The sequence below is a fragment of the Neolamprologus multifasciatus genome, chromosome 7 (assembly GCF_963576455.1).
Source record: "Neolamprologus multifasciatus chromosome 7, fNeoMul1.2, whole genome shotgun sequence".
Classification (NCBI taxonomy): Eukaryota; Metazoa; Chordata; class Actinopteri; order Cichliformes; family Cichlidae; genus Neolamprologus; species Neolamprologus multifasciatus.
In genome coordinates this window covers 10,708,027-10,735,478 of record NC_140445.1, presented here as the reverse complement: position 1 = coordinate 10,735,478, position 27,452 = coordinate 10,708,027, and the positions used below count along the sequence as shown (strand labels likewise).

Genomic DNA, 27,452 nt, shown 5'->3' with positions numbered 1-27,452 from the left:
TATGGATTAGCAGCCTTTACAGAAGAGACTGATCACAAAGCTCTCATTTCAATCAGAAAAAAGAACCTCAACGACATGTAACCCAGAAGTCAGCGCATGATGATGGCGTTGCAGCGCTATGACTTTCAGTTGTTTTGCATGCCGTTAAAATACATCATGCTGGCAGATGGGTTATCACGAGCACCAGCACCAAGCTGTGACAGGTTAGTCAGCACTAGAGCTGAGGAGGCTGAAACACACGTAAACAAGGTAGCTGCTTTACTCTCAGCATCAGATGTCATGTTGTAGCAAATTGTATGTACCACCAAACTGACCAACCAAAAGGGTGACCTCATAGTGGCTGTGTCCATCTTTTATATACAGTCTGTGATCATGGGTTGATGCTGGACCTGACAGATCATCATGTGACAGTCAGAATTTCTAGAAAAAGAGAAACCATTGTGCTGTAGAAGAAACATAAATTAATCTTTAATCTTGAAAACCCAGACAGCCAGATTTTTGCTTCTTGTGGTTTCTGCTATGATGCAGTCTTGGCGTTTTTAAAAGTTCATGGCAGTTTGTACATAGCACACTGTGCCACAGCTCACAGGTGGACATCAATAAGAAAGAGAAGACTGTCAAGGACTTCTATGATGGCTGAGCCTCACATTTCACATCAGCGATTACATTTTATAAATATGTTTTTCATAGCATGGGCATTAGAAGCACTAGTGCCGAGAATCCCTTGATAAATAATCTAGTCAATGAGGTGGAGGTGGAGTGCTACAGTATGTGAAAAATGAAGTAGCTGCAGTAAAATGAACATGCTGAAAAGTCAAAATCGTTTTAAAGTAGTGTGTTCTTTGCTGCCACAGTTTTGGAACTCTACACGTCTTCCTATTTAATCCCCACAAGGATTAAATGTCCTCAAAAAGAAAGGAGGAAGAAGAAAATATTCCAGTCAGAAAAAATGTACTTCTTTTCAGGGCTGCTGTAGAGTAAGATTTGGGTTTAGAAGCTTAGATTAGGATAGGATTAAATGGAAATGTCACAGGGGGAATGGGAATGAATACAGTCAATGAAGTTTCTAACAAGTATGCAACAGCAATACAAATCTGTGTGTGCGTGCTAAAGACTACATGTTTGTTAGCTACTCAACTAAGCAGAAACATTGGAATGTGAGTGCACTTGCAGACATCAAGTCATTGAAACTCTCCTCACACTCCTGCCTGCCTCCATTTAGCAGTAGGGAGGCCTGGAGGGGAAAGGAAGGGAAAGAGAGGGATGTAAGAGAGTGATGCCAAAGAAAAGAGACAGCTCCAACTCTCCTCGGACTAAAAATCTTGATACACTTTGACTGCTTTAGACAATCATGACCATTAATGACTTCCCATGTTCTTAGTTGTTTTTGCAAGTTAAGCTGTTCACTCTAGTGTGCATGCATGTTTTAGCCCAGTCTATACATATCTCTGTTTTCATGTTACCAGCTATGTTAAAAGAAATGTCCAGACACCAGAAATGTCTCTCATGTCCCATTACAACCAGGTCTGTTTCGTGCATGCACAGCACCACAAATAGTTGCATGCACACTCACAGTCATTCACTAACATGTCGATAGTACGGAAACTGTAACCAAAGACACAAACTAAAACATCAAAGTCTTTGTTAAAAAAACCTGATCAGACACTTAAATCAGCTACACCCAGCTGAACAAGAACAAGAAACAAATGCAAACTGGCTTAAGGTAACGCCTTGGTATAAGCAAAGAATCAAAGCAGTTTGAGCAAAGTTATGAAGACAAAGAAAAAGAGAAAAAGGTTGTGTCCCATTTCCTGTTAAATTATAAACATAGTAGGAAATTATGTAAGTAACATTTGCTATATAAATCTGTTGAACTTGATGCAAAGACACCATCTCCTTGTCATTTGAACCAATTGCAGAAAGGTCTGTGTTAGGGTGGACTACATTACCCAGATGCCTTAGTGCAGTCATGGGATTAGCTCCTGACCTGGACAGCCTGACTTAGTTTCTGGGCAAAATGCTGCAGCAAGAGTACTGACAGGGACTAGAAAGAGAGAGCATATTTCTCCTGTTTTGGCTTCCCTTCATTGGCTTCCTGTTAAATCCAGAACTGAATTCAAAATCCTGCTCCTCACATACAAGGTCTTAAATAATCAGGCCCCATCTTATCTTAATGACCTTGTAGTACCATATCACCCTATTAGAGCACTTCGCTCCCGCTCTGCAGGCCTACTTGTTGTTCCTAGAGTATTTAAAAGTAGAATGGGAGGGAGAGCCTTCAGTTTTCAGGCCCCTCTTCTGTGGAACCAGCTTCCAGTTTGGATTCGGGAGACAGACACTATCTCTACTTTTAAGATTAGGCTTAAAACTTTCCTTTTTGCTAAAGCATATAGTTAGGGCTGGACCAGGTGACCCTGAATCCTCCCTTAGTTATGCTGCAATAGATGTAGGCTGCCGGGGGATTCCCATGATGCATTGAGTTTTTCCTTTCCAGTCACCTTTCTCACTCACTATGTGTTAACAGACCTCTCTGTATTGAATCATATCTGTTATTAATCTCTGTCTCTCTTCCACAGCATGTCTTTTATCCTGTCTTCCTTCTCTCACCCCAACCGGTCGCAGCAGATGGCCGCCCCTCCCTGAGCCTGGTTCTGCCGGAGGTTTCTTCCTGTTAAAAGGGAGTTTTTCCTTCCCACTGTCGCCAAAGTGCTTGCTCATAGGGGGTCATATGATTGTTGGGCTTTTCTCTGTATCTATGAAGCGCCTTGAGGCGACTTTTGTTGTGATTTGGCGCTATATAAATAAAATTGAATTGAATTGAATTGGGCTGAGGATGCAGGATAGAGCTGTTGGGAACCAAAGCAAATAGCCCATTCTGTGTTTGTTATGAATAAACATGAGTTCAGTGCTTCACCCTACTACTTTTGTGCATATTGGTTCTAACTATCTTTGGCATATATGCTAATTAGCAAAAGCTGTGTGGCCCAGTAATTTGATAGTTTCTGGCCTTGTTCCAGCTTTTTTTGTTCCTTTTACCAATTCATGTGACTTTGAATGCCGTAATATGGGTGTATTATGTAGTGGCTAACTAGATGGGTTGACTACTGACCACCTGCCTCAATATAAATATTTCATCCCTTGTGTTGAAGTTACAGCTTGTGGCCTATTTGAATCGTGCTTAACTAAATGTGAACGCTCCTAAGGAGCGGTATTAGATCCATTTCCTTAGCAGATTTGTTGTGGTGGAATTTGTGGGCAGCTGTATTACCCTTTAATCCTTATTCAAGTTCTAATGTATTTCATGTTCTTGATCGCAGAAACCACACAACATGACCAACATGACACATCCTCCTACACTATGCCATACGTCCCTGTACCATCCATCTGCATGTAAATAAACTCCACCTCATACAATCTACTCCCTGGATGTCAGCCTCTCCTTCTGACCAAGATAACTATCATAGCACAACCCAGCACTGAACTGACGTACACCATTCTGGTCAAAGTAGTCCCTCGAACCAGATGTGCTGCACCTACATGACATGGCTACATCCAGAGATCGGGATGATGCACGAAGTCCCAGTCCTAGCAGGATCCATAGAATCCCTGAACATCTGCAGGACTATGAGTTGACCTATCATACCCGGGAACCAAGGCTTCTTCTTTCTAATATTTATTCATGTTCTAATGTATTTCCTGTTCTTGATTGCAAAAACCACACCACATCACCCCGCACCCTAAAAAAGTACATGTATGTTTGCACCAGGTACATCAGTTGTGAGGGTGACAGGGAGCAGAGCTGAGGAGCCAGAGAAGAAGAGACAAATGCTTCAAGCTTGAACTTTGAGTGGCCATGACCCAGATGTCAACATGGAGAACATTCAGTAATAAATAATGAAATGAAAAGAAAGCAATACATGTGAGAACTGTAATAATGAAACAGTCTTCTTTATTTCTCTGTTGTTTTTCAGAAATATAAAACAACATCAGCAATTCATTTTTTTTTCTTCATTCGTTTCATTCATTGCACTTCTAAGCTGCTCAAAAAACTGCAAACTAGGAGCACCACTAAGATCTTTGACAGTATAGAACTGTAAATGCGAACTAACTGGAGAGGATTAGAAAAAGCTGAATCTCTGTCTCAAGCGTCTAGTATAGCTTATTTTATATGAGGGGTTCTAGTGTAGTCTAGCTGTACATCAAAACATCTAAATTGAGTATAAATTTTAGAACATTAGATTGGTTTTGAGCAGCAACATGATGGGACGATTCAGTATCCAATCACAGATGTCTTACCACAAGCAGTTTTTAAAATAAACCCCAGCGGCATGGCTCTAAAATTCTGGGTCCTTTCACTTCATTTTCTTTTATATTTTACAGCAACAGGATAAGTGTGTCTCCATAAGGTTTTCTTTGTGCATTTCTACAGTAGGTACTGTAGGACTTTGCAGGGTATACATTAAGAAAATTAACAGTGGCTCTAAAAATATCAACAGCTGGTTCCAGATAGTTTTTATAAGTGGAGCTGCATCGAGGCCTGTATTGAGAACTATACTTAAATGACCCAGTGACATCAAAATTACATGTACATTGTCACAAAGTCATCAGTTGAATCCAATAAAAACAGTTTGGCAACCTGCATTTACAATGAATTTAAAAGAAAAACGCAGCCCTTGGGTTTGCATCTGGCATGAAACTGAAAACAAAGGGATCAGCCAACAGGAGTTTAGCTCTGCCTGATTTTTGGTAAGTACATTAGTTTATCTAAGACAAGAGGCTGTTGACTTTTGTTAAAACCATCCCTCTCCTCAACTGCATTACCATCTAGTTACAATGTGTCATTGTAACTGTAACAATATGGACAAATACAGTGAGTGGATTAGCTATTACAACTAAATCTCAAGCCTCTGGAAGCTGATTTGTGTTGTACACAGAAAATAATGGAAAGCAATGATTGCCTCGAGGGTGGGAAATTACTTTAAATATATATGAAGCTAAATAAAAAATTTAAACCCATAAAGCTTCCAAAATAATCCTTTCAAACTGTACTTTCTGGCTTTCTAAGTTGAACCACCCAAAAATGTTTTTAGAATGAAAAAGCTGCAACAAGCAGCAGCATCCCACACATTTCAGCATTTTTTTAGACTTTTGTTAAGACTTCTTTGTGATTCTGCTCAACAAAAACAACTGTCCTGCATGGGCAGTCATCATCTTGCAGGAAGCTCAGTTCTGCTTAGACCAAAGCTGAAGGCTTGGCACGTCTCTCTCAGCCTTTAAATACATTCTTAACTTTTTGGAGACTAAATCTCTCAAAAGCTCAGACAAGGGTTTGCTGTTCTGTAAGTCTCTGCACCACATGACATGAATAAATCAATCAATCAGTCTTTTGAGGGGCAACAAAACAGAAGAGCTGATGCATTGAACCTTACAGCCCACATGGGAGTATATCATGGATTAATAAAAAACAAACAGCAATAACATACATACTTTCAATCACAAAATACTTAGCCTGTTCTTTCCAAACTATTCAAGTGGAGACAAATACATCGACTCGACAGCATGACAGGCGCAGTTATCAGCAGCATGGATTATAACACATAGGCTAGGTTTGTCGATTGCATCAAAAGACCTTCTTCAGTGGGATTCCCGTATCAAAGGCACATAGATAAGGGAGCAGAGCGGTGACATGGTTTATTAGCTTTGAGGCAAATAGGAACGGGAATATTAACTTTTTAAAGGCTTGGTTGCAAACACACTTGATTTTGCCAGTCTGCTCGGAGTGACTTTGACAAGGCAAAGTGTCAGGGTGCGTTTGTGTGGGTGTAACTCACTCAGACTGAAACTCCAAAATGTCACTTTAATCCCAGACAACCATATCAAATCTCTTTCTGGATCACAATTCATCATTTGCTGTGGAACAAAAATGAACAACATTTTCAATGCCTTTTCTGACTGCGACTGTGGGTAGCAGGCGTTAAATATAGATTTTGTGAGGGGAGGAAACAGTTTTCTTCCTTCCAAGAATTCTGTCATTTGCCTTTTCTTTATTGGCTTTTCTATTCCTATCTTGAAGCTCAAAGGTTCTGAACAAATTCAGCAACGATATCCAACCAGAAGCTCTGAGTATGCGTAGCCTTCTGCTAAAAAGGGACAGCATGACATTTTTGGGAAATAGGCTTACTTCCTTTCGTGGGTTCTTTTTTTGAGTTTTAGGAGACAGGTTTGCACCACTTGCCTTTCTTTTTATGTTATAGCCATTCAGTCTTCCACTGCTGCTATGGTCAGTGTACCCTATATGTCCGATATACCACGAGGCTGCCTTTGTTTGTTTTTTCTTAAACTATGGAATTTTCTTCCTCTTGCTGTCAGAATAGTGAGAGCTAGTATTTAACTGTCATGATCCTAGGTTCTTTATGGTATTTTTGTTGTAGAGTTTTGGGTTTCTGTGCTATACTCTGTCTCATGTTTGTGCCTTTTTTCTCCTCGTCTTGTTTTATTTTGGTAACTTTGCTTGGCCTGCTTTTTGACTGTCTGTCTTGCCAATGTTTCACCTGTATTTAATTGCTTTCACTATTTTTTTTCCTTCCTGTGTCTAATCACCGCTGTATATATGACCTTTCCCTTTGTCTTTATCATATCATCTGCTTATCCTTCTGTGCTCCAGTCTTCCGACCTGGGCCTTGCACTACGAAGTAAGTTCCGGTTAATATTCAATTCAATTCAATTTTATTTATATAGCGCCAAATCACAACAAAAGTCGCCTCAAGGCGCTTAAATAGTTAAAGGTCTACTGATGAAAAAAAAACTTTTGGTCTTTTCTTGATGTACATATATATATATGTGTCGAAATTGACCTGTAACACCATAGATGTCATTTTAGTTATTAATATTAAAATGAAAAAGTCAATAAAACAGATTTATTTAAGAAATGTGTCCCATACCCCTCAATAATAGTCAGGTAACACAAAAACCTTTTATTTATTAACATGATTCTCTTGAGGTTAATTTTACTATTTTTATTTTTTTTATTTTTTTTTTGTTGAAATCGACTAACCACAAAGTATTAAAACCAACATTTTCATGAATAAGGAAGCCTAACATGGTAACCAAGAGATGAGAAACAAATTGGATGATAACTTATTGTTTTTTGTGTATATTTAGGTTCACCGCATGGATTGTGGTGGTGATGTACCCTGGTAAGATGTGACCCAACTTTGTAGTACAAAAAAACAGTTATCTGTTTACCTGGTTAATACAAAATCCTGCTTTGTAGTGTAGGCCTCTGGTTTTCCCCAGCCTAACTTTCCAGGGTTGTTTTCTCTCTTGGGCAAATTTCCTAAATTTAGTTTTTGCTCTTGTTCCTGGCAGCCTTAAGCTGTTGATTCTGTTCTTACTTCTTGCCAGTAATTCATTTTTGCATCCAGAGCCCACAATCTTAAATGTGCCTTTTTCACAGCATTACTTAGCACTAACACTTTATGATTTGTCATCTGAAGCACTTTTAACTGCAGGTTCATGTGAAAGGTGTCAGATTCCCGCTCCAATCTCCTGAATGGAAGTGTATTTATGACACCAACATCCTTCCAATGTGGATGTGGTTTATTGGAGAACTTGTTGATTCAATTCAATTCAATTCAATTTTATTTATATAGCGCCAAATCACAACAAAAGTCGCCTCAAGACGCTTCATAGATACAGAGAAAAACCCAAGTTTCAAGTAATGGACACAGCAATTTGTATTTGACCAGAAAGAAAAAAGAAATTCTGAGCTTTTTCTGTCTGTCTGTCTGTCTGTCTGTCTGCCTGTCTGCCTGTCTGTGTGCATGCGTGCGTGCATAGTGTATTCTCTGTGCTTGGGTTGAGTTAAGCAACATTGAATCATGCTATCCTCTTAGTGCTCTGCAGCTAATGATGAATGAAAACAGGGGAAATGTAGAACACAGTGTAAGGTACAGTAACAACATTAAAATGCAGGAACGCATAAATGAGAGTTATGCCATCTCCAAGATGTTAAAGTATCAAACAGCAACTGACTCTACATTAAAGGCTTAAAAATATTACTTTTTATAACTGTGACAGAACTTCAGTTAATTCTATTGCTACGATTAGTGTTTCCACAAAGTATTCAACGTTTATGAACTTTTAAGTGCCCATTTGAACAAGTAACACTGGCCATCTTGAGAGTACTGACCTTTGAGAGGAAACTATCAAACTGAAATAACCTGACCACAGTTACATTTCCTTAAAAAATGCTATTCTATAACTTCATTATGTTTACATTTGTGTGCCTTTCAACCATTCATAAATAGTTTAATACACTTTTTTGTAAAGAAGAGGGAAAAGGAGAAGGAAGAGAGAGAGAAGGAAGAGGGGGGTCCTTTTCCATCAGGTAGAGAGCAGCGAAAAAAATAAAAGGAAGTGATAGCCAAGGAGAAAAAACTCAAGTGTAGCAGTTAACAATTTATTTACAATAAAACAAACCAAGGGCATTAAAAAAACTAAGACAAAACCAAGCTAGAAGTCCATCCTATACATATATGTACTGGTGCAACAGTCTTGAAATAGATGCTCTAGCACCAACCATCACAGAAATCACTCTTTTCACCGGTTATGTCTTGCTTGGACAGGCCTTCCTACTGGGTCCAACTCCTCCATCATATTCAACAACAGTTCCTCAAACAGTTTCAAGGCCAATCTCCTTGGCATCATTCTGCCTATTAGGGATGGGTATCGTTTAGGTTTTATCTGATACCGGTGCCAAACTGGTACTTTTGAAACGGTGCCGGTGCTTAAACGGTGCTCGAACCGGTGCTTAAAGAATGGAGAACACAAAATTGGTCCAAAAACCTCTCATGTTCAGCTGTTTTTTTTGTAAAAAGATAACAATGTTAGCCTTTTCTGCAGCTATAGGGCATATATGGTATCACTCTTGGCTGGAAGCAGTGCTTAAACAAAGGAAAAAACAAAAACGTTGTCCAAAAACCTCTCATGTTTAACTGTTTCCCACTTTTTATTTGGTCATTTTAGCCTTTTTGGCCAGGGTGAAGGGAGTATCTGCCATCAAACAAGAAGACAGCCGCATGTAGCTATGATGATGTTTGCTAGTTCACCTTACATACATTAATGTAATAACGTGGTTAGCCTACTCAACGTCAATTATACACGAACAACATTAAGCTACTCACGCAGAGAAGAACGGCTGCTGCTGCCATCATCATCCTCATCATTTCTGCTACACTGGCAGGGCTAGGGGCCAGGACTCTACTCTTCAGCTTTTTGGGGGATGTTGCTAACTCTTCGTCCGATAACAGGCACCACACCTGCAGTAGATGCGCTCGGTGTGAGGTCTCGCAGCAAGCTATCAAATACGGCGCATTTTTCGGCTTTTAAAAAAACCGCTATGCGTCGCCAGGTGTTTCATCGGATTTCAGGTGTTACCTCCTTTCCACAGTATCACCTTAAAGCACTTGTTGCAGGCTGCTGAGTTTGCATCTTTTGCTGTGAAGTACAGCAAGACTTTTGACCGCTTCGCCTTGGGCATTTATAACCTGTAGCTCTGCTCTAAAAGAACGTACGTACCTGGACCCGCCTACTATCCCCGGAAACGTAAAATGATTGGCTAGAATTCAAAGTGTATCACAGCTCAGGAAAAAAAAGCACCGAAATAAAGCACCGAAATGTGCGCTGCTTTTCGGTCTGGTTACTACCGTTTATGTCAGAACCGGTGCCATCATGGCACCGGATACCGGTACCCATCCCTACTGCCTATCCATCCTGCTGCTGCTCAAGCTGAAGTGCTGCTGCCTTCATGCATGTGCCACTTTTGTACTATGACTGCTCCCTGTCTGCCCTAATTTCCCATTTCATGCAGAGTGAGCTGGTGTGGATATTTTCTTTGATTAAGATTAAAAACTTCAAAATAAAAGCATGCAAACTGTACACAGACATGCATAAAACCACAACTTAAAACCAAACCATTAAAACACACAGAATAAAACATTAAAACTACTTCCACCCCACAACACTTTTAAAGAGGAAAGCTCTAGAAAGAAGAAGCCTCAAGCAGAACCAACCCAAAATAGTTTAGTTCAACTGCAAACACAGCATGGATTACAACAGATGCACACAAAGTTAAGCTTTGCTTAATTACTTCTATTGTAGGGATGTGTCAGCAGCATCTGTGCAATCCTGAAGCCATCCTAGAGAGGATAATCATGGATGCTGAGACAGAATAAATCACACTGAACAGCAAACACACACACTTTCAGCCCCCTTCATAAAAGTTGTGTCATAAAGGTCTTAGAAGATGTGCCAAGCTGAAGAGATGACTGCAGCTAAGACCTGCTACTTCTTCGGGCATCTTCCTTACATGTGAACACTGCCTGGGTTAGAAGCAGAAGGGCAGCACAGGAGGTACATAACTTCCCCCCAAATCTTAATAATTCACTAAGATGTTGTTATAAGATGTTGTAAGTTTGTGCAGAAGCCCAGACTATATTTTAGAGACTTTGGGACTAATGAGCAAATGGACTCACTGAAAAGACAGTTTGTGAGGGATTTATACTCCAGATGCAGCAAACACCAACAGGGATATAGATACTGTCAGGGTCCCTGTGCCTACCCGGTCGGCTCAATATGGCTACATATGTTTATATTCTTTTTGTTCCTGCTCTCTCCCTTCCCCTCTTTCCCTCCTCCCTCTGCCTGGGCGGAGCTCACCTGTGGGCTCCTGCCCTTGGCCCACGCACCTGGTCGCAATCACGCACCTGTGGCTCATCACGAGTGTCCCAGCTCCTTTATAAGATGGCAGCTCTGTGTTTCTCGTCGCTGGACCGTTGCCGACCCTCGTCAGTGTAACCCCAGCTCAGTTAACTCTAGAGTGTTTTCACAGCGATCTTCCTTTGTAATCCCTTCGTGTCTCTGTGTACAGATTCCCTGGACCAACCCCTGTGTTACCCGAGTGATTGGAGTGTGAAGAGGAGCGTGAGGAGTGGACGGAGTGTGTGTGTGACTTTCAGCGTCTTTCCCGTTCGTGTGTGGACCCCCGGAGCCCAGCTTTCCCCTCACTTTTGTACATATTCACCTGGTGTATCATAATAAAGACTCTTGTGCTTTCACGACCTAGAGCCTGCGCGTGAGTCCGTTCAGTCCCGTTGTGACAGATACACTCCCAACTGAAAAGATAATACTTAAAATACAACATTTTCTCTACAGGGGTTGCAACAAGATATGTACTGTTAATTCCCATAAAATGAAACTATTATAAAATGATTGGTTAGTTAATACTAATATCAATGTGTTCACCTATTTTATTTGTACAGTGGTCCCTTGCTATAACGCAGTTCACCTTTCGCAGCCTCGCTGTTTTGCTGATTTTCTTTTTTGTGCAATTTTGCACGTTTTTTTCTTCTTCTTTTACAGAACAGAACGCGTTCAGCTTGAAAATTTACATAAATCTTCGATCGCTGGCAGTGTGACTCTAAAGTGCTTTACTGTATGTTTGTAAGTTTTCTCCCCAACAAGCACAACAATGTTGACGAAATGTTTTGCACCATCAGAGGCTCCTGCGGTAGCACCCAGAGGCAGGGGAAGATGCTAACCATCGCACAAAAAGTTGGACTTCTGCACATGCTAAAGGAAGGTAGAAGTTACCGTATTTTTTGGATTATAAGGCACATTAAGCGAACTTTACTCAACTCTTTCTTCTTGCTTCCTCTACTTCCGTACCATTCGATTCATTCATGTTGAATTCTCTCACAGCTGCTCTGGACCATGTTCTGGACCTGAAAACAGGGTTTGATCTTTGGTTTCATTCTATAATACTGGACTTGTTTTTCTACAAAGGTTTGAACTTTGAGGGTGTTTAATTAAACAAGAGAGAGAATTGTGAAAATGTTCATGCCTGTCTGAGAAATGTGTATAAAGTATGTAGTGAGGGGTTTTACAGCCTTAAAACATCTATGATAATTGTAAAAAAATAAAGCTGGCTACTTCGCAGATTTCATCTATCGCGGGTTATATTTAGAATGAAACTCCCGCGATAAACAAGTGACCACTGTACTTTAAAAGAACTTAACCTTTTTTGGCTTTGTCCCAAAAAGGGTGGACAACCACAGATCTCTGCAGCTATGTAGTTCATAAGAAAACACTGCGTCAGCACAGTGATCTGTATAATCATGGGAATCAGAGACTCATATTCTGAGGAGCTCTTCTAGAAATGAAAGGCCAAACCCCTTAAGCCCACCTGTGCTCTGCCTGTGCTGCAGTTGTTTCCTGCCTGTCTCTGTCTTAAAATAACCTCCTTTTTCATACCTGCTGTGTGTATGGCGACTTTTTTATGATGGGCACACACATGCAAAGACTGACTAGGATCATAGCATTATGCGAAAAAAAGGAAGGGGGACAGAAGTTTCAAAGACAGCAAGTGTAGTGGTACACGCCAGGTACACACAGAGACAGGAGATGGATTTAAATGCAAGGATGTCAGGGAAAAGTAAAAAAAATCGAGCGAAAATATGAAATGAGCAGCATCTGGCTGCATTTCAATTATTTTGGAGACTACAAAGCTGAGTGCAGAATTTATAAAATTGGGAGCTGACTAAAGTGATACCCACTTTTATTTTCAGCAATTTCCACTGTGGAGGACAAAAAGTTTCAAACTTGTCCAGGCCTTAAACCTTGTGTGTGTTGTCACCAGTAGTAGTAAATGCATGAAAAAAAGGCTTTTATGAAAACACTGAATGCAAAATTGCAGCACAGTGGCACGGTGGTTAGCACTGTTGCCGCACAGCAAGAAGGTCCTGACTTCAATTCCACCATCAGGCTGGTGTCTTTCTGTGTTGAGTTTGCATTTTGTGTTTGCGTGTGTTCCCTCCGGGTACTCCGGCTTCCTCCCACCATCCAAAGACATGCAGTTTGTGGGGATAGGTTAATTGATTAATCCAAATTGCCCGTAAGCGTGAATGGTTTTCTGTCTCCGTGTGTTAGCCCTTCGACAGACTGGCGACAGACAAAATTGCACCCTTGAAAAAGACTGCTTTAACAGTTGAGTAATGCATATTACACAAAGTAAACTATATATAAAATGTCATGGTAATTTGGGGCTTTTAATTATTAAATTACATTGTACAGCATACAGTTTTATTGACTTTAAAAACAAGAATTGGGTGCACAAGTTTTGAATCAAAAATACAGTTTTGAATAATATATTTAAATAATATATTTAAATCTATTAATAAGTGGTGCTAAAGGCTCTACAATGTCTTATACCTTGACAAGTCCACAGCCTGATAACGTCTTGTTATTGATTATGATTGACTTCACTTGGTAGTTTATCTTTGCAACAGAAAAAACATTCTTTTCAGCACCATTTATTAAAAGATATAAGTACCTCTGGCCACATAAAGTTAAGATTGCAAGATTTATAGATAAACTACACAGTCTATCTTTTAAGTATACAAACACAAAAACACACACAAACAAACTGAGAGTGTGAACATTTTCTGTAAAGCTGCTTTTCCCACCATTAATGCTGTAATTCTTCTCTGAATCGAATACAGCACAAAAACGCTTGAAATGTGCTCTGCAAAAATTAGCAAAGCTCAATATTTACAGCCAACATCAAACTCTGCAAATATGAAAGTGTTTCACACTGCAACAATATAAACAGTGACTGATGTTCCACAGGTATCATCACAAAAGCTTTACTGGCGTAACGCTGTCACCAAATCTGAATTACATTACTGTTATGTTACATATTATGTTACATTATTGTTACATGATCTTAACTTCATGCCACTTTGATAACAGAGTCTCAAAAATAGCTTTTATTATATTTTTTGATTAAAGATAAAAAAAAACATTTCTCTTGAAAATCCTCATATTATACAAGAAAGGTTTCCAAAGTCATTATCTCCCTTACTGGCACGTTCTCCTTTTCAGTTTTTACACTTCAGAGTGTTTGATAGCATTTGCTTCACTCTGAATCCAGCTGCTGATTATTTTACTCTTTAGTCCTTTTTAAGGTATTTAGATGAAAAAATATTGAAAAATATTTTTGTTTCACTAATACCATAACCAAACTACTAAAAATCCTGAATTCTAACCTAATTCTAATCTAATTAGTTTTATAACATTAATGTTTTCAGTTTTTTGGTCTAAACTGATATGAGATCTTTTCTTCTTTTTTCAGCTGCCGCATTTAGGAGTCACCACAGTGGATCTCCTGCTTCTATCTCACCTTTCCCAGCATCCTCCTCTGTCCCACCAACTAATTTCACTCATGTTTAGTGGTATAAAATTTGTAATTAAAGTACAGCTTATAGGATCAATGTGATGTTAGGTCACGCAGGTGTGTGTAAGTGTGTAAAATAACCATTTTAATGTCTGTAAGTATACATGTGGGGTGGACATCAAGATATTGCTTTTCTACTAGTTAATATTCTCTGCTGCTCTTATTTCTCAACTTGGTTCATTACACTTTAGCCTTACTTCCTCTCATTTGGTTTCTTTTTGTGATGCTAACTTGGCACAATATTTTCTAAAGTTTGGTGCCTGAGGATCTTGTTGCATAATAAGCCTGGGTGTATTCAACCAGAAGAAACAATTTCCTCTGTCTGCCTCCTGGTTCCATTTTTTTCTTCTTCACTCAAGTAATGGGAAAAGAAAAAAGAAGAGAAAGAAGCCAAGTGAACGAAGACAGAAAGGAAAAGGAAGAAAGGGAAAGGAAGTTGGAGAGGTGCTGTGATGAGAGTAGAGGAGAAAAGCGGCTTACAAGATGGATGCTCTTTTGAGGAGAGAAGATCTATATTTTTTAAATGAAGCGGGCATGCCTTATTGATATTTTTACAAGAAAAACACTGTCAGTGCGGGTCAGTAAAAAGCTCTGTTTTGCACTCTGGATTCAAGCTGCAATTGGTTTTGCTTCCCAGCTGGAGCTCTGGAATCTCTACTCAGTTGTCAAGCTGTCTTTCTAGCAGATTATCACTCTTACCCCGAGAAATGAGACCACGCAATGATCCAGTCTATCTTCATTTGCAGGCACAATCCGCATTAAAAAACACTAGTACGTACACTAACACATAACCGCACAATCACGAGCCGGCTCTGTAACACTACATCTCTGCTGGGGAAGCTCATTAAACACATACACCAACAGTGAGAAAAACCAATGATGCAGTGCATGATACGTGTGTGTGTGGGGGGGGGGGGCACACTCACAAATTGAACAAATGTACAAGAATACAGGGGAAGAAAAGACAGACAAGGATTAGCAAGATGATTGAAGCGTGCTGAGAAATCACTGAAGAAGCAAAAACCATCTGCCTGCAGGTTTTTATTAGGGATCCAGTCTCTACAACTTCAATGGATGGTTACTGAGTTTAGGGCTAAAAGCAACATTGATCCTATCCTCCTCTACATGCAAGAAGAAAGACTCTGAATCTAATGTTAATGTTTGTGAATTCAAGAACTGCACCACAGACGGTATTTAAAAGATGGGTGTTGCTATTTGTGTGAGAATTCGACATTAGCTTAGGGGCTGACTAGGGCTGGGCGATATGGCCTAAAATTCATATTGCGATATAATTTGAAGCTATAAAAGATATATTCTTTTCTTCTGTATAACGTATTTTCCACACTATAAGGCAAACTTAAAATCCTTTAATTTTCTCAAAAATCGAGAGTGTGCCTTATGTATGAATTCTTGTGCTTACTGACCTCGTACTGATTTTGGCGTGCAGAAATCTGTTAAAAAATGTTTTAGTACAACTTTGGTAAGCTGCACTGCTTGATGGATTGTCAGAGCATTATGGCTGCTGTAGTGAGGAGCTTCGCGGAGTAATCTGGGTCCAAAACTCCGTCCCTTCACGTCCCAAAGTCAAACGAACACTGGGAGTTAAAAACGGTCTAAATTCTTTAATCTTTAATAAAATCATCAGCGTTGCTGCTTTACCATGTGTAACAATTAAGTTTAACATCCAGGCATCCATGAAAACAGAAGTTATTACATTTAACGGAGTTAGAAGTTAACAGGAAGTTAGCTCGCTAGTTTCCACCTAAACATCACATACCATGTTCTGACTGAGAGATTTTTGAAACGAATTAAAATGTACAGCTCTGCTACCACTTCCAAAATAATGAAGACAGAAAACTAAACAGCAGTGGCGTTTGCAGGGTTACTGAAGTTGGACTACCTGGTATATAATGTTGTGCTACGTGATTGCTAGCTACACTAATTAGCACAGTGAAGCTGGAGGATGAACGCCAACTTTTTTCCACTCGATAAAAGTTAACGTGAGGGATTCTGGTGGTTAGGGACAAATGCAATCGCATAGCATGATGCTATACACGGGCCAAACTTCAGTCAGGAGAACAACTGAGATCATTCATCCACAATACGAGGTTAGTTATTAATATACTGCAACAAAGAGCAGCTGCGAGAGAATTCAACATTAATGAATCAATGTTATGGAAGTGGAGGAAGCACAGTTTTTGGCTTTCCCCATATTTCAAAAGTGCTTCATCTCTTTGCTATGACTCTATGTATAATTTGCAGATGATAATTGTTGTAGCCACTGCGATGCTTTCGACCAAAACAGGCGCAGCTTGATGACATCATCAACATGCGCTATCGCGATAAAACGGTATAGTCAAAATCTCTATCATTGGCCAAATTTATATAGTTTCTATCGTATATCGTTTATACAGCTACAGCTCAACCTTTAACACAATCATCCCCAACATCCTGGTGAGGAAACTGTCTGACCTGTCCCAGCTCTCACTTACTAATTGATCCTCAACTTCCTCACCAACTGCCCACAGACTGTCAAACTCGGTCCTCACCTCTCCTTTACTTTAACACACACACTTGTGGCTCCCCACAAGTGTGTGTTTTGATCTCACTGTTCTACACTACCCTAACCCTAATCTGCATACAGGGATTCAATTCAATTCGATTTTATGTATACAGCGCCAAATGTCAACAACAGTCGCCTCAAGGGACTTTATATTGTAAGGTAGACCCTACAATAGTACATACAGAGAAAAACCCAACAATCATATGACCCACTATGAGCAAGCCATTTGGCGACAGTGGGAAGGAAAAAAACTCCCTTTTAACAGGAAGAAATCTTTGGCAGAACCAGGCTCAGGGAGGGAAAACCATCTGCTGCGACTGGTTGGGGTGAGAGAAGGAAGCAGGATAAAAGACATGCTGTGAAAGAGAGCAAGGGATTAATAACAAGTATGATTCAGTGCAGAGAGGTCTATTAACAGACAGTGAGTGAGAAAGGAGACTGAAGAAAAAATACTGAGTGCATCATGGGAATCCCTCAGTAGCCTACACCTATTGGAGCATAACTAAGGGGGCATTCAGGGTCACGTGATCCAGCCCTAACTACATGCTTTAGCAAAAAGGAAAGTTTTAAGCCCAATCTTAAAAGTAGAGATGATGTCTGTCTCCTGGAAGCTGGTTCCATAGAAGAGGGGCCTGAAAATTGAAGGCTCTCCCTCCAATTCGACTTTTAAATACTCTAGGAACAACAAGTAAGCCCGCAGTTCGAGAGCAAAGTGCTCTAATGGGGTGATATGGTACTACAAGGTCATTAAGATAAGATGGGCCCTGATTAGTCAAGACCTTGCATGTGAGGAGCAGGATTTTGATTCAATTCTGCATTTAACAGGAAGCCAATGAAGGGAAGCCAAGATTGGAGAAATCTGCTCTCTCTTTCTAGCCCCTCGCAGCACTCTTGCTGCAGCATTTTGGTTTAACTGAAGGCTTTTCGGGGAGTTTTTAAGACATCCTGATAATAATGAATTACAATAGTCCAGCCTGGAAGTAATAAAGGTATGAACTAGTTTTTCAGTGTCACTCTGAGACAGGATATTTCTAACTTTAGAGATGTTGCACAAATGGAAGAAAGCAGTCATATTTGTTTAATATGTGCATTGAAGGACATATCCTGGTCAAAATTACTCCAAGGTTCCTCACAGTATTACTGGAGGCCAAGGTAATGCCATCCAGAGTAAGAATCTAGAGTAACAATCAGGATGGCAGAGTATATTTCTAAAATTTTCAAGGCCAAGTACAATAACGTCAATTTGATCTGAATTTAGAAGCAGAAAATTAGATGTCATTCAGTTCTTTATGTCTTTATAAAGACCTGGATGCAGTTAAACCAATTGCTGTGTGTTATTTGGCTTCATGATAGATAAAGTTGTGTGTCATCTGCATAGCAGAGACTGTGATGGGCTCTGAAACCCCATCACAGTACAGAATATGAGGTGCTGAATATGTCTGTGTGGTGTTCAGTAAGCAATCTGGCTGTAAACAACACAAGGCCAAAGGAGATGATCCTGGACTGTAGGAGGCACAGAGTAGACCTGCCTCCACTCTACATAAGCTGACCTCTCCTGGAATGCAAACACCTCCACCATCATCAGGAAGTCACAGCAGCATCTGCACTACCTGAGAGTGCTCAGAAAGAACAACATCTGTGAGAAGCTGCTGACCTTCTACCACTCGCTATAGTGTATCACAGTGTAGTTCACACATTGCACCCAGGCTGAGCGGAAGACGCTCCAGAGAGTAGTCAATACTGCACAGAAGATCATCGGCTACGCCCTCCCCTCTGTTGCAGACATCCACACATCCCACTGCCTGAACAGAGCTGAGAGACTCCACCCATCCTACATCTTGCATCCCACCTGTTTGACCTGTAGGCCTTTAGGAGATTCTACAGGTTAATCCAAACCAGGACCATGAACACACGCCCCACTTAAAGTCACACATCAGTACCTCTCACACATACAACACACACACACACACATATGCACACATACAGTAACACACACTCACACATAAACATACACATCACTACCACACAAGACAAGTGCAATACTTGAGAGCAACCTTGCACATTTGTATAAACCTTGTACATTTGCACAGTTTTATAGCTGGTATTTTTAGATTTGTTTTGTTAGCTATTTCTTTGTTTTTATTATTTTTTATTCTAAATGCTGCTACCAGGTAGCTGCTTCTATATTTCGTATAACGTCCGATGTTTAATGACGGTAAAAGGATTATCATTCTGATTTTATTTGAACCCAGTGCAGGAATAACAGACTCCACCACTTGCAACAGAGGGCACAATAAAGAGAGATAAATGCTGAATCTGAATACATTTAAAAGCTACCGTTTTAACCCGAATGACCACATACACAGACAAATGAAAGGAAAATGCAACATAAACATGTTCAAACACGTTAGACAACCACATGCTGTCACAACAGCTTTAGTGCCCTTTGCAATTGATGAGGCTGCAACAAATGCTGTTTAACACAAAATCTCCTTTAGGTGTTCAGCAAGAAAAGATGTGATGACTGTAAAGCAAATAGCACAGGTTTCTCACTGTTTTTGTCCTCTAAATGTTCAGTAAGCTCTCCTTCTCTACATATCAGGTTATTGTCATCACTGTAGAAAACAGTCTCATCTGAAGATGATCATTCACAACAATTTGATTTACAGTGACCCTTTCCCAAAGGGACAAATGTTCTGGATCATTTCACCGCAGGAGTGGAATGATTCAGGTAATTCCTATTGATTTAAGAATTTTCTTTTTCCTTGCAACCCACCTATTGTTACCTTCGTCCATAAAGATCTCACTGAATGTCAGCTAAATTAGAAGCAGGAAACATGGCATGAGAATTTTCCATGCTGTTGGTTTTAGGAACAACAACATCTTTAGGCCAGGATAAGAGGTTTAGCTAAACATGGGGCTTTCACCGATGGTGCCACCATTTCAATGGTCTGAAATGATGGTAGTTAAAAGGTCAAAATGGGAAGCTATGAGCTGCCAGCTAGTTTCAACCAAGCCAAACCATCCATTCACCACCATTTTCTTTTCTTTGAGGATTTTTTTTTTCTTCATAAGGTCACCACTATGGTGAAAAATAAAAAGTGGCCTACACAGAAGACTTATTTTTAAGTGAAAGAAGGGTCCCAAAAAATATCAGGGATTAGAATGCTAACTTTTCGATAGATAGATAGATAGATAGATAGATAGATAGATAGATAGATAGATAGATAGATAGATAGATAGATAGATAGATAGATAGATAGTGTTTGAGACACCAACTTTGTTCCTCACTTAGTGTCAGCCAGCTTTCTAATTTGCATGCTGATGCTCAGACTCGAGGAATCCCCTCTCCCAATTAACTGCGGAGCTGGCTGACTGGTGATTTCTCTATTTTTCTTTGTCTCTGCATCCACTCGTGCCTGATCGTGGCTCCCACGCACACGAATGGACTCGTGTCCACACGAAGGATTTGAGGCTGCATGTGCAGCCCGTACTGCTGTGCCAAAGTGGTTGGAGCTGCTGGCGCAGTAAACAGCGAGACGCTGCTTCAGACTCGCTCCTCTCCCTGCCCTACTGCGAGTCGCGCGAGAGGAGGTGTCTGAGAGGAGCAGAGTGATGCCCGGAGACGAGGTGTTTTTGCGGTGCATAAAAACTCAACTGGCGCCTCTATCATTCCACTTGGATGCGAACCAAGACGCAGAAGGACAGAGAGCGCAGAAACGCGCAGAATCAGATATCACTCTGGTTTCGCACGAGAAATCAAACGCCTACCTGCTGTTGAGACGCTGCTCCACAGCAGCCCGATCCACAGCACCGCGGGCAACACGACCGAGCAGGCGGCCGGCGGCATGGCAACAAACCCAGTGCAGAGAAGAGAGACTCAAGAGAAGAAAAGAGTGTCAGCTGGTTTATCTGTGGTCAGGCGGGCACGTAGAAGCGTAGTGTCGCGGTCAGGATCGTTGGGGGTCCGCATGTCAGAGCAGCATCTTTCTGACTGCAAGCAGCGCCTCCTGCTTTCTGCCTGAGATCTGCCCCTCCACCCTCCCGGCCGCTTCTCCACGGACTCCTCAGTCCTCTCTCTCTCCCTCTCACCCGCCCACCTCCTCCACACACACAGCCCGACCTTAATGATAATGAAACTTTTGCTCAGAGAGTGACGGTCTGTATTTGTGTCAAGCTGACAGTAGGCTGCAGCAAGATAAGGGCACACTTACATAACGGAGGGAGAGAGAGCGAGCGAGAGAGAGAGAGGCAAAATAACGTTGTCCCAGGTAGCGCAAATTTTCTGGATGAATTGGAAAATTGGTGGGTGAATGGAGGAGTCATGGAGGTGGAAGGCCCACTGAGGATTCATTTCACCTCAGGTTGGCACTATTGTTGTAGCCACTGCAATCCAACGCTTTAGAGGGAGCTCTAGGACAGAATGAAGGCTGGAAAATAATATTGATTTTATATACTCCCAGGTTGGGTCCTTCAGGGTATTATATGCATCAAATATTATAATATATTCTGAGCACACTGGCTCTGAAATAAAATACAGAAAGTTTCAAGTCGTAAAAGCAAGAAAGCATAGAAATCCACAATACCAAGAGCCATCAGGGAAGAAAGTAACGTGTGAGACCTAGAACAGGAAAGTGGAGCTGGTACAGAAAACAGATTTAACAAACTTTGAGTCTAGCCCTGAGTTGAGATTGGAAAGTTAGTTCAATCGACCTGGAGTAATAAGAGTAATGCCTGGTAATGGAAAAAATGAATGATATAACATCTGGTAATTAGCTGTGACCTGAAAGACAGGAAACTTGGGCAACTGAAGATAAATAATATGGATCAAACTAATGGTGATTAGAGGGTTTAATTAGGAACGTGTGATATTAGTCAGACCCAGAAAGACTGAGTTTGGTGATTTGCAATGAAAAAGATGTAAAGGTTAAATATTTACATTTTAAACATGTATTACACATTTCAAAATGTTGCCTCCCTTTTAATACTCATCATCCTTTAGATATTTAGATCATCTTCAACACGATGCTAAACATGAAAGACATTTGTGTTGATCTGTGCAACTGATAAATTATTGTTTATTGATAAGTGTGTTATATGTCTAAAGTGACGTACAGATTAATTTAATTTCAACTGTTTTTGCTACTGTAATGTACCATAAATATTTCAGTGAAGATGAACTAGTTAACAATTTGCAGCTCCCTTACTTTTCACAGGGGGACTGTTATAAAGGCTCAGCTGTACATTTTGTTATAAACTGATAATAACTCTACAATATCAAGGTATACAGCATTCTGGTATGTGTTTTGATATCAAATGTATGAATGGGGAAATTAAACAGATAATCAGACAGCTGACAGACAGCAGTCAGCTTGTTGAAGAAAAGCTACCAGTGAATAGGTTAAATGCAAAGAGTCTTTACACAACAAGTCCCCAAAACACTGAGAACAGGCAGACTAAGGACAATCAACACATAACAGGAAGAACAAAGTAAAGAAAAAATAAGACAGCCAATGAGGACCAAAGTTTCAAATTAACAGAGGAACGAACTGAACAGATTCGCACAGATTGTAAGACACAGTCAGAGAAAACATAGGAGGAAAATATGGAAAATACATGGAAATTTCTCCTTTTAGCTTCATTTTTCCATATGTTGGCTATGGAGACCGCTCAATGTTTTCCAAGCCAATCATCTGCCTCTATGTCACCCCTCTTTCACTCCAGCTCAGCCTCCTGTCTTTTCATCAGTGCCACTGTTTCTAAACCTTATGTAGCCGGATGGGCTACTCGCCTTTCTCCTTCTCTCTCTCCCTCGCTCTCTCCTGCGCTCGCTCTCGGCTACGCAACTAGGTTAATTGTGAATCCACCTGCATATTGATTGCAGAGCGGCGTCGGTCCGTATAAAAGGAAACAAGTTTTCTCTTGGTTCATCCTCTCGTGTTTTTGGCGAAAAGCAGCAGTAAATGCTGGTACACCGCTACGGATCGATCAGCAAGTGAGCAGATCGCATGACAGCTACAGGTAGGCTCTCGCTTAACCTCCGATTCCCTCCGAGTACCGGAATTAATACCGAGTACCGAAAATAATAGTTTTGCGGCCCGGTTGTAGCGCAAACCATCCTACTTTGGCAAAACGTCCTACCGTAAGTAGTTTATGCACATTTCTGCTGTCACAGAATTATTCCAGCACACATTTAAGTAGGTATGACCATTTGCCACTTAACTTTGCCCATCAGAGTATGTTTGTAGCTCATAATTATAAAGCCAGGACGGTTTGCCACTTCATTTTACCCATTAAAGTATGCTTGTAGGTAACATTCACAAAGGTAGCATTGTTTGGCACTTAATTTTACCCGTTAGAGTATTTTTCTGGCTAATATTCACAAAGGCAGTAAGGTTGGCCACTTAATCTCGTGTTGTGCGCGTGCGCAGAAACAACGGGTAGTATGGTTTGTCAGGTAGGATGGATTCCCAGAACACCGTTTCTGTTTCACTCCAGCGTTGCAGAGAGAGCTGCTCGAGTTCTCTGGTAGTGCAGGATAGCGCCTCCGGTCCTGGGGTAAGCTGCTCAAACTACTTTAAGCATTCACAATTACAGGAGGCTAAAGTTACATTTATCCTTTGTTTTAGGGTTTGATTGCTGCCTTGACCTCTCCGTGGCGAACCGCCCGACCTTAATTGGAAGCCGCTGTTGTGAGGGCTCCTCGGTAGAGCTGCTGTCTTGTCTGGTGTCGTCTTTTATTTTCATGGAACTGTTTTTATTAAGTGGGCTTACTTTTTTTTTTTTTTTTTGGTTGGCTGATTTTATTAAATTTTATTCTGACCTGCTGCTTGCACCCACCCCTCTGTGATCGGGCTAGAGCGATCCTCTGCCCAAGTGTCGTGTTGAGAACTTTAATCCGCCTCAGTTGCCGATTCCTGTCTGTGGGGAGCCAGACCGGTGTTGTGCCAAAAAGTGATTGTCTGCCAAAAAGTGATTTCCGGTATCTGCCAAAAACTGATTGCTCGTATTTAAACTGCTATAAGTAACTTGTTGGGCTATAATATGTGAAACATATGTCAAATGCATCCCTCATGGATGACATAAAGTCATATTGAGCCACAAACAACATTCGTGTAACAAGGTAGAAGCCGCAATCAATTTTTGGCAGTGACTTTTATATTTAACCTTTATTTATGCAGTTAAAAAAATTTCATTAACATTAAAAATGTATTTTGTCAGAGTAAGCTGGCCAAGAGGACAGCAGAAATGGCAGCAAATATGACAATAGTTCTGTAAAAATATTTTAAACGAGGATAAAGGACCGGATTGGTTATAATGTAAGTACAATAACACAGAGCTGTAAAGATACTTGAAAAAACAGATAATTTTTTAATTCTATATATAACCCCTTTGTAAACGCTGTTCACCGAAGTCTATTTACCAACATAGATAAAGATATTACACATAAAAAATACACGGAAACATTGGAAATCGGTTTTTGGCAGGCAATCACTTTTTGGCACAACACCGGCCTGTGATCGAGGCTTGGACAATTACAACCAGCACACGCTGTGGGGTGTAAGCCTACCAGTTGGGGTGTGTGTGTGTGTGCGCGCGCGTTTTTATTAGCGCTATTAAAGATTTAAGTTTTAGTTTTTTATGATATGTAACGATCTTAACGCTCAGCGTCCTTTTATTCTTTTAACTCGTTGTTCTGTGTTTTTATTCCAGTGAACAGAGGACGTGCCAGTGGCCCTGGGACCTTAGGTGGTGGTTTCACACTTTGTACAGCACTGGGTGCCGGCTGTAGTGATTTTCTTTTCGTGCGGTTTTCTTTTGCGTCCACGGCTGCTGTCAAGTCCCGGTTCCATGGTTGTTTTATTGTACTTTTAGGACACTGTCAACTACGATGCTACATTCAGTATTTTCTTAATGTTTTATTTTTATCAGCATAAATAAAACTGTATTAATATTGGAGCCAACCTGCCTCGGTGTGCATCCTTGAATCTGTGCGGCCTTTTATTCGTTTTTATCCATTTTTCTTAAATGTGTATTTCCACTAGGTGACATTGTTTTTATCTAACCCCACCGACCACTTGGTCACACTTGCATCATAGCAGATCTCACTACCATCTTGTAAACCTTCCTTTTCGCCCTTGCTGCTACCCTTCTGTCACAAATACACTCTTCTCCATCCACTGAACCTGCCGTGCATTCTCTTCTTCACCTTTCTTGTGCATGGTCTGTTACTTTGGGTGGTTATCCCAAAGTATTTAAACCTTTCCACCTTCACCATCTCTACTTATTGCATCTTTATGGAAAAACAAAATGTATCAATTGTCAGGACCAATCAGTCTGGCCGGACTCAAATGCAAGACTTGGGAGGGCTAATTCTGTGGTTTCATTTACAATGCAGGTAAAAGTAGTACTATTTTAAAGTCTTCAAGCAGATCTTGATACAAAGTCTGTAAAATCCAAGGAAAGGTAAGTCCACCAATGGCTCCAGAGCTTTAGACCACAAGTGACTGTCTTGCACGGAAAAGCCAGAACATCTGAACCAAGGAGAAGATGAGTTACTAATCTTTCATGGCATAACAGGAAGCAGACTTCCACATTGGAGCAGGAATCACTAATTTGGTTTAAATAATGCTCAGGCAAATATCCCAGCTTAAAAGGCAGGCAACATGCGTCAATAAAGGAGACAGGACTCCTCAGGCAGTCTTCTAAGTGACCCACTATTATGTATCACTCAGGAGCAGGCAGAGCAGGACCCTCGGGCTCCACCTTCGTCCTGCCTGTCAACCTCCAGATCTGCTCCACCTGTTGCCTGCCTCCTGAGCAGTTCCATCCTCAATTTTCAGCTTCAGTCCTCAAGTTTAGCTCATAGGCTTGGTCAACATCGGTGTATTGTCTAGTTTTGCTTCTCCCTGTCTTGTTAGTCTTATTTCATTCAGCTGCGTTCCCTGGTGTTTCCCAACTTCATAATTACCTGGTGTGTATATATTGTCTGCATGTCCCTTTGTTTAAAGATGTGTTGTTCACTCACGCTGTGTTCCTGCGTTTCTTGTGAGTCCTGTCTTTCGTGTGTTCCTAGTCTTTCCTTTAGTTTTCTAGTTTCCAAGATTTGCAGTTCCCTAGTTCATAGCTTTTCTTTTAGTTTTCTAAGTTACAGCAACAAAGCTGCCTCTTTTTTTGCTCTTGTTTCAAAGTCCTGGAGCTGGGTCCTGCCTTGCCTGCTACACAGCTGGACAGTCTGCTGGGGGAAAAAACACAATAATCAACTATAGATAACTAGAGATAATTACAGACTGAGGCCAAATTCTTCTCTCAGTCCCTCTTTCACATTGTCATGCATGAGAAAATGTGAGTAATAATTTGGTGGTAAAAACGTTTGAAATGATCCCTTCAAACAGACAGGTGTGTCCGTCTGAGTTTCAGGGTTGGTTTCTAGTATCATGGAAGATTTAACAGAAGCACTTGTAAAATAGCTGTCTCACTTCTTCCTAATGATTTTGTGCTTGTTACTTTGAGCTTCTGACACTTCAAGATGCAGTTACCACAAAGTCAAAAGTTAATTGATGTTTTCTGTGGTGCCTCCTTCCTGTGAACAGGAAGAAAAAAACCTGCACTTTTGCAGCAGTCTACAGTATCGCTCTGTTTATGTGCATGTTGAGTTTAACTGATGTCTCACCGTTTGTTGTGTAATATTGATTATTGAATTGATATGGGCATTATAGGGATGCAGCTGGACATTAACAGGTCAGTCATCTTGGGAAAGTCAAGCCTCACATTTCAAATAAATAGTGAAATTTTTCCGAAAAGGTTACATTACATATGATCCACAAATGTAAACTACAGTTTACAACTGTGTCCAATGATTTGTGTGTAAATTTTGAGTACTGACAAATGACACATCACATGTGCACTTGGGCTCTTGAAACGTCCTCATGCTGTCAGCTTTGCACAGATCCACAAATGTAGCCTGCATTCAAGTGCTAGGGAAAAACTTGGATATCTGGGCTTCCTGTAAATCCCTTCATTTTTTTTGCTTTTGTTCTTTTTGTCTCTTTGTTTTTAACTGAAAACAAAACAGTTATATATTTTTTTTAAATATGGCATCGTGTTTTTAAATAAACAGAAGCTCATCAATCCTAAAAGACCGTGGGCGGGGCGACCGTGGCTCAGGGGGTTGGGAAGCGTATCTGTAACCGGAAGGTCGCCGGTTCGATCCGGTACCCCAAGCGCTTTACACTGCTGGATTTATATAGCGCTTTTCAAGGCACGTGCCTTGAAAAGCGCTATATAAATCCAATCCATTATAAAGATTACCAATGCTATATAGAAGCCTATCAATGTTTAAATAAGTTTGTCCTAGTTATCAAATGTTAGAAATAGAGCTTTAAGCCTGCCTTGCATGTCTGCTGTTCCTGAATGAGCAGCGTTTTGTCAGCCAAGTTCAACACAAAGTCTGGGGAAAACTTGGTCAATTAGGAGAGACGGTATCAATCCCACTTTGAAAGAAGCAGATCTAATTTCTAAAAATATGGCCAAATTTAAAACATAACCATCCAGACTTGAGACCAGGAAGCAGAGTTGCAGTCGTATATGCCTCTC

General features: G+C 40.6%; 1 protein-coding gene and 2 long non-coding RNA genes across 6 annotated transcripts in view; 1 reads left to right on the top strand and 2 right to left on the bottom strand.

The window, feature by feature from the left end:
* The window catches only part of sez6l (seizure related 6 homolog (mouse)-like), a 105,507-nt gene extending 84,615 nt beyond the window's left edge, over positions 1 to 20,892 (bottom strand). For all 4 annotated transcript variants that reach the window (XM_085168134.1, XM_085168135.1, XM_085168136.1 and 1 more), the window contains exon 1: positions 20,628 to 20,892. In XM_085168134.1, coding sequence (XP_085024260.1) covers positions 20,628 to 20,706 — 79 coding nt within the window. In that variant the 5' untranslated portion in view covers positions 20,707 to 20,892. The remainder of the gene's footprint in view (positions 1 to 20,627) is intronic.
* LOC146513795 (uncharacterized) lies at positions 6,767 to 10,264 on the bottom strand. Its single transcript, XR_014875312.1, has 3 exons — positions 9,766 to 10,264; positions 7,707 to 8,714; positions 6,767 to 7,610 (listed from the first exon to the last, which is right to left on the bottom strand). It is a non-coding gene; the product is annotated as an uncharacterized LOC146513795 (long non-coding RNA).
* A 3,137-nt stretch (positions 20,893 to 24,029) lies between the features above and the next one.
* LOC146513793 (uncharacterized) lies at positions 24,030 to 26,218 on the top strand. The gene is made up of 2 exons (XR_014875317.1): positions 24,030 to 24,444; positions 24,570 to 26,218. It is a non-coding gene; the product is annotated as an uncharacterized LOC146513793 (long non-coding RNA).
* The last annotated feature ends 1,234 nt before the right edge of the window (positions 26,219 to 27,452 follow it).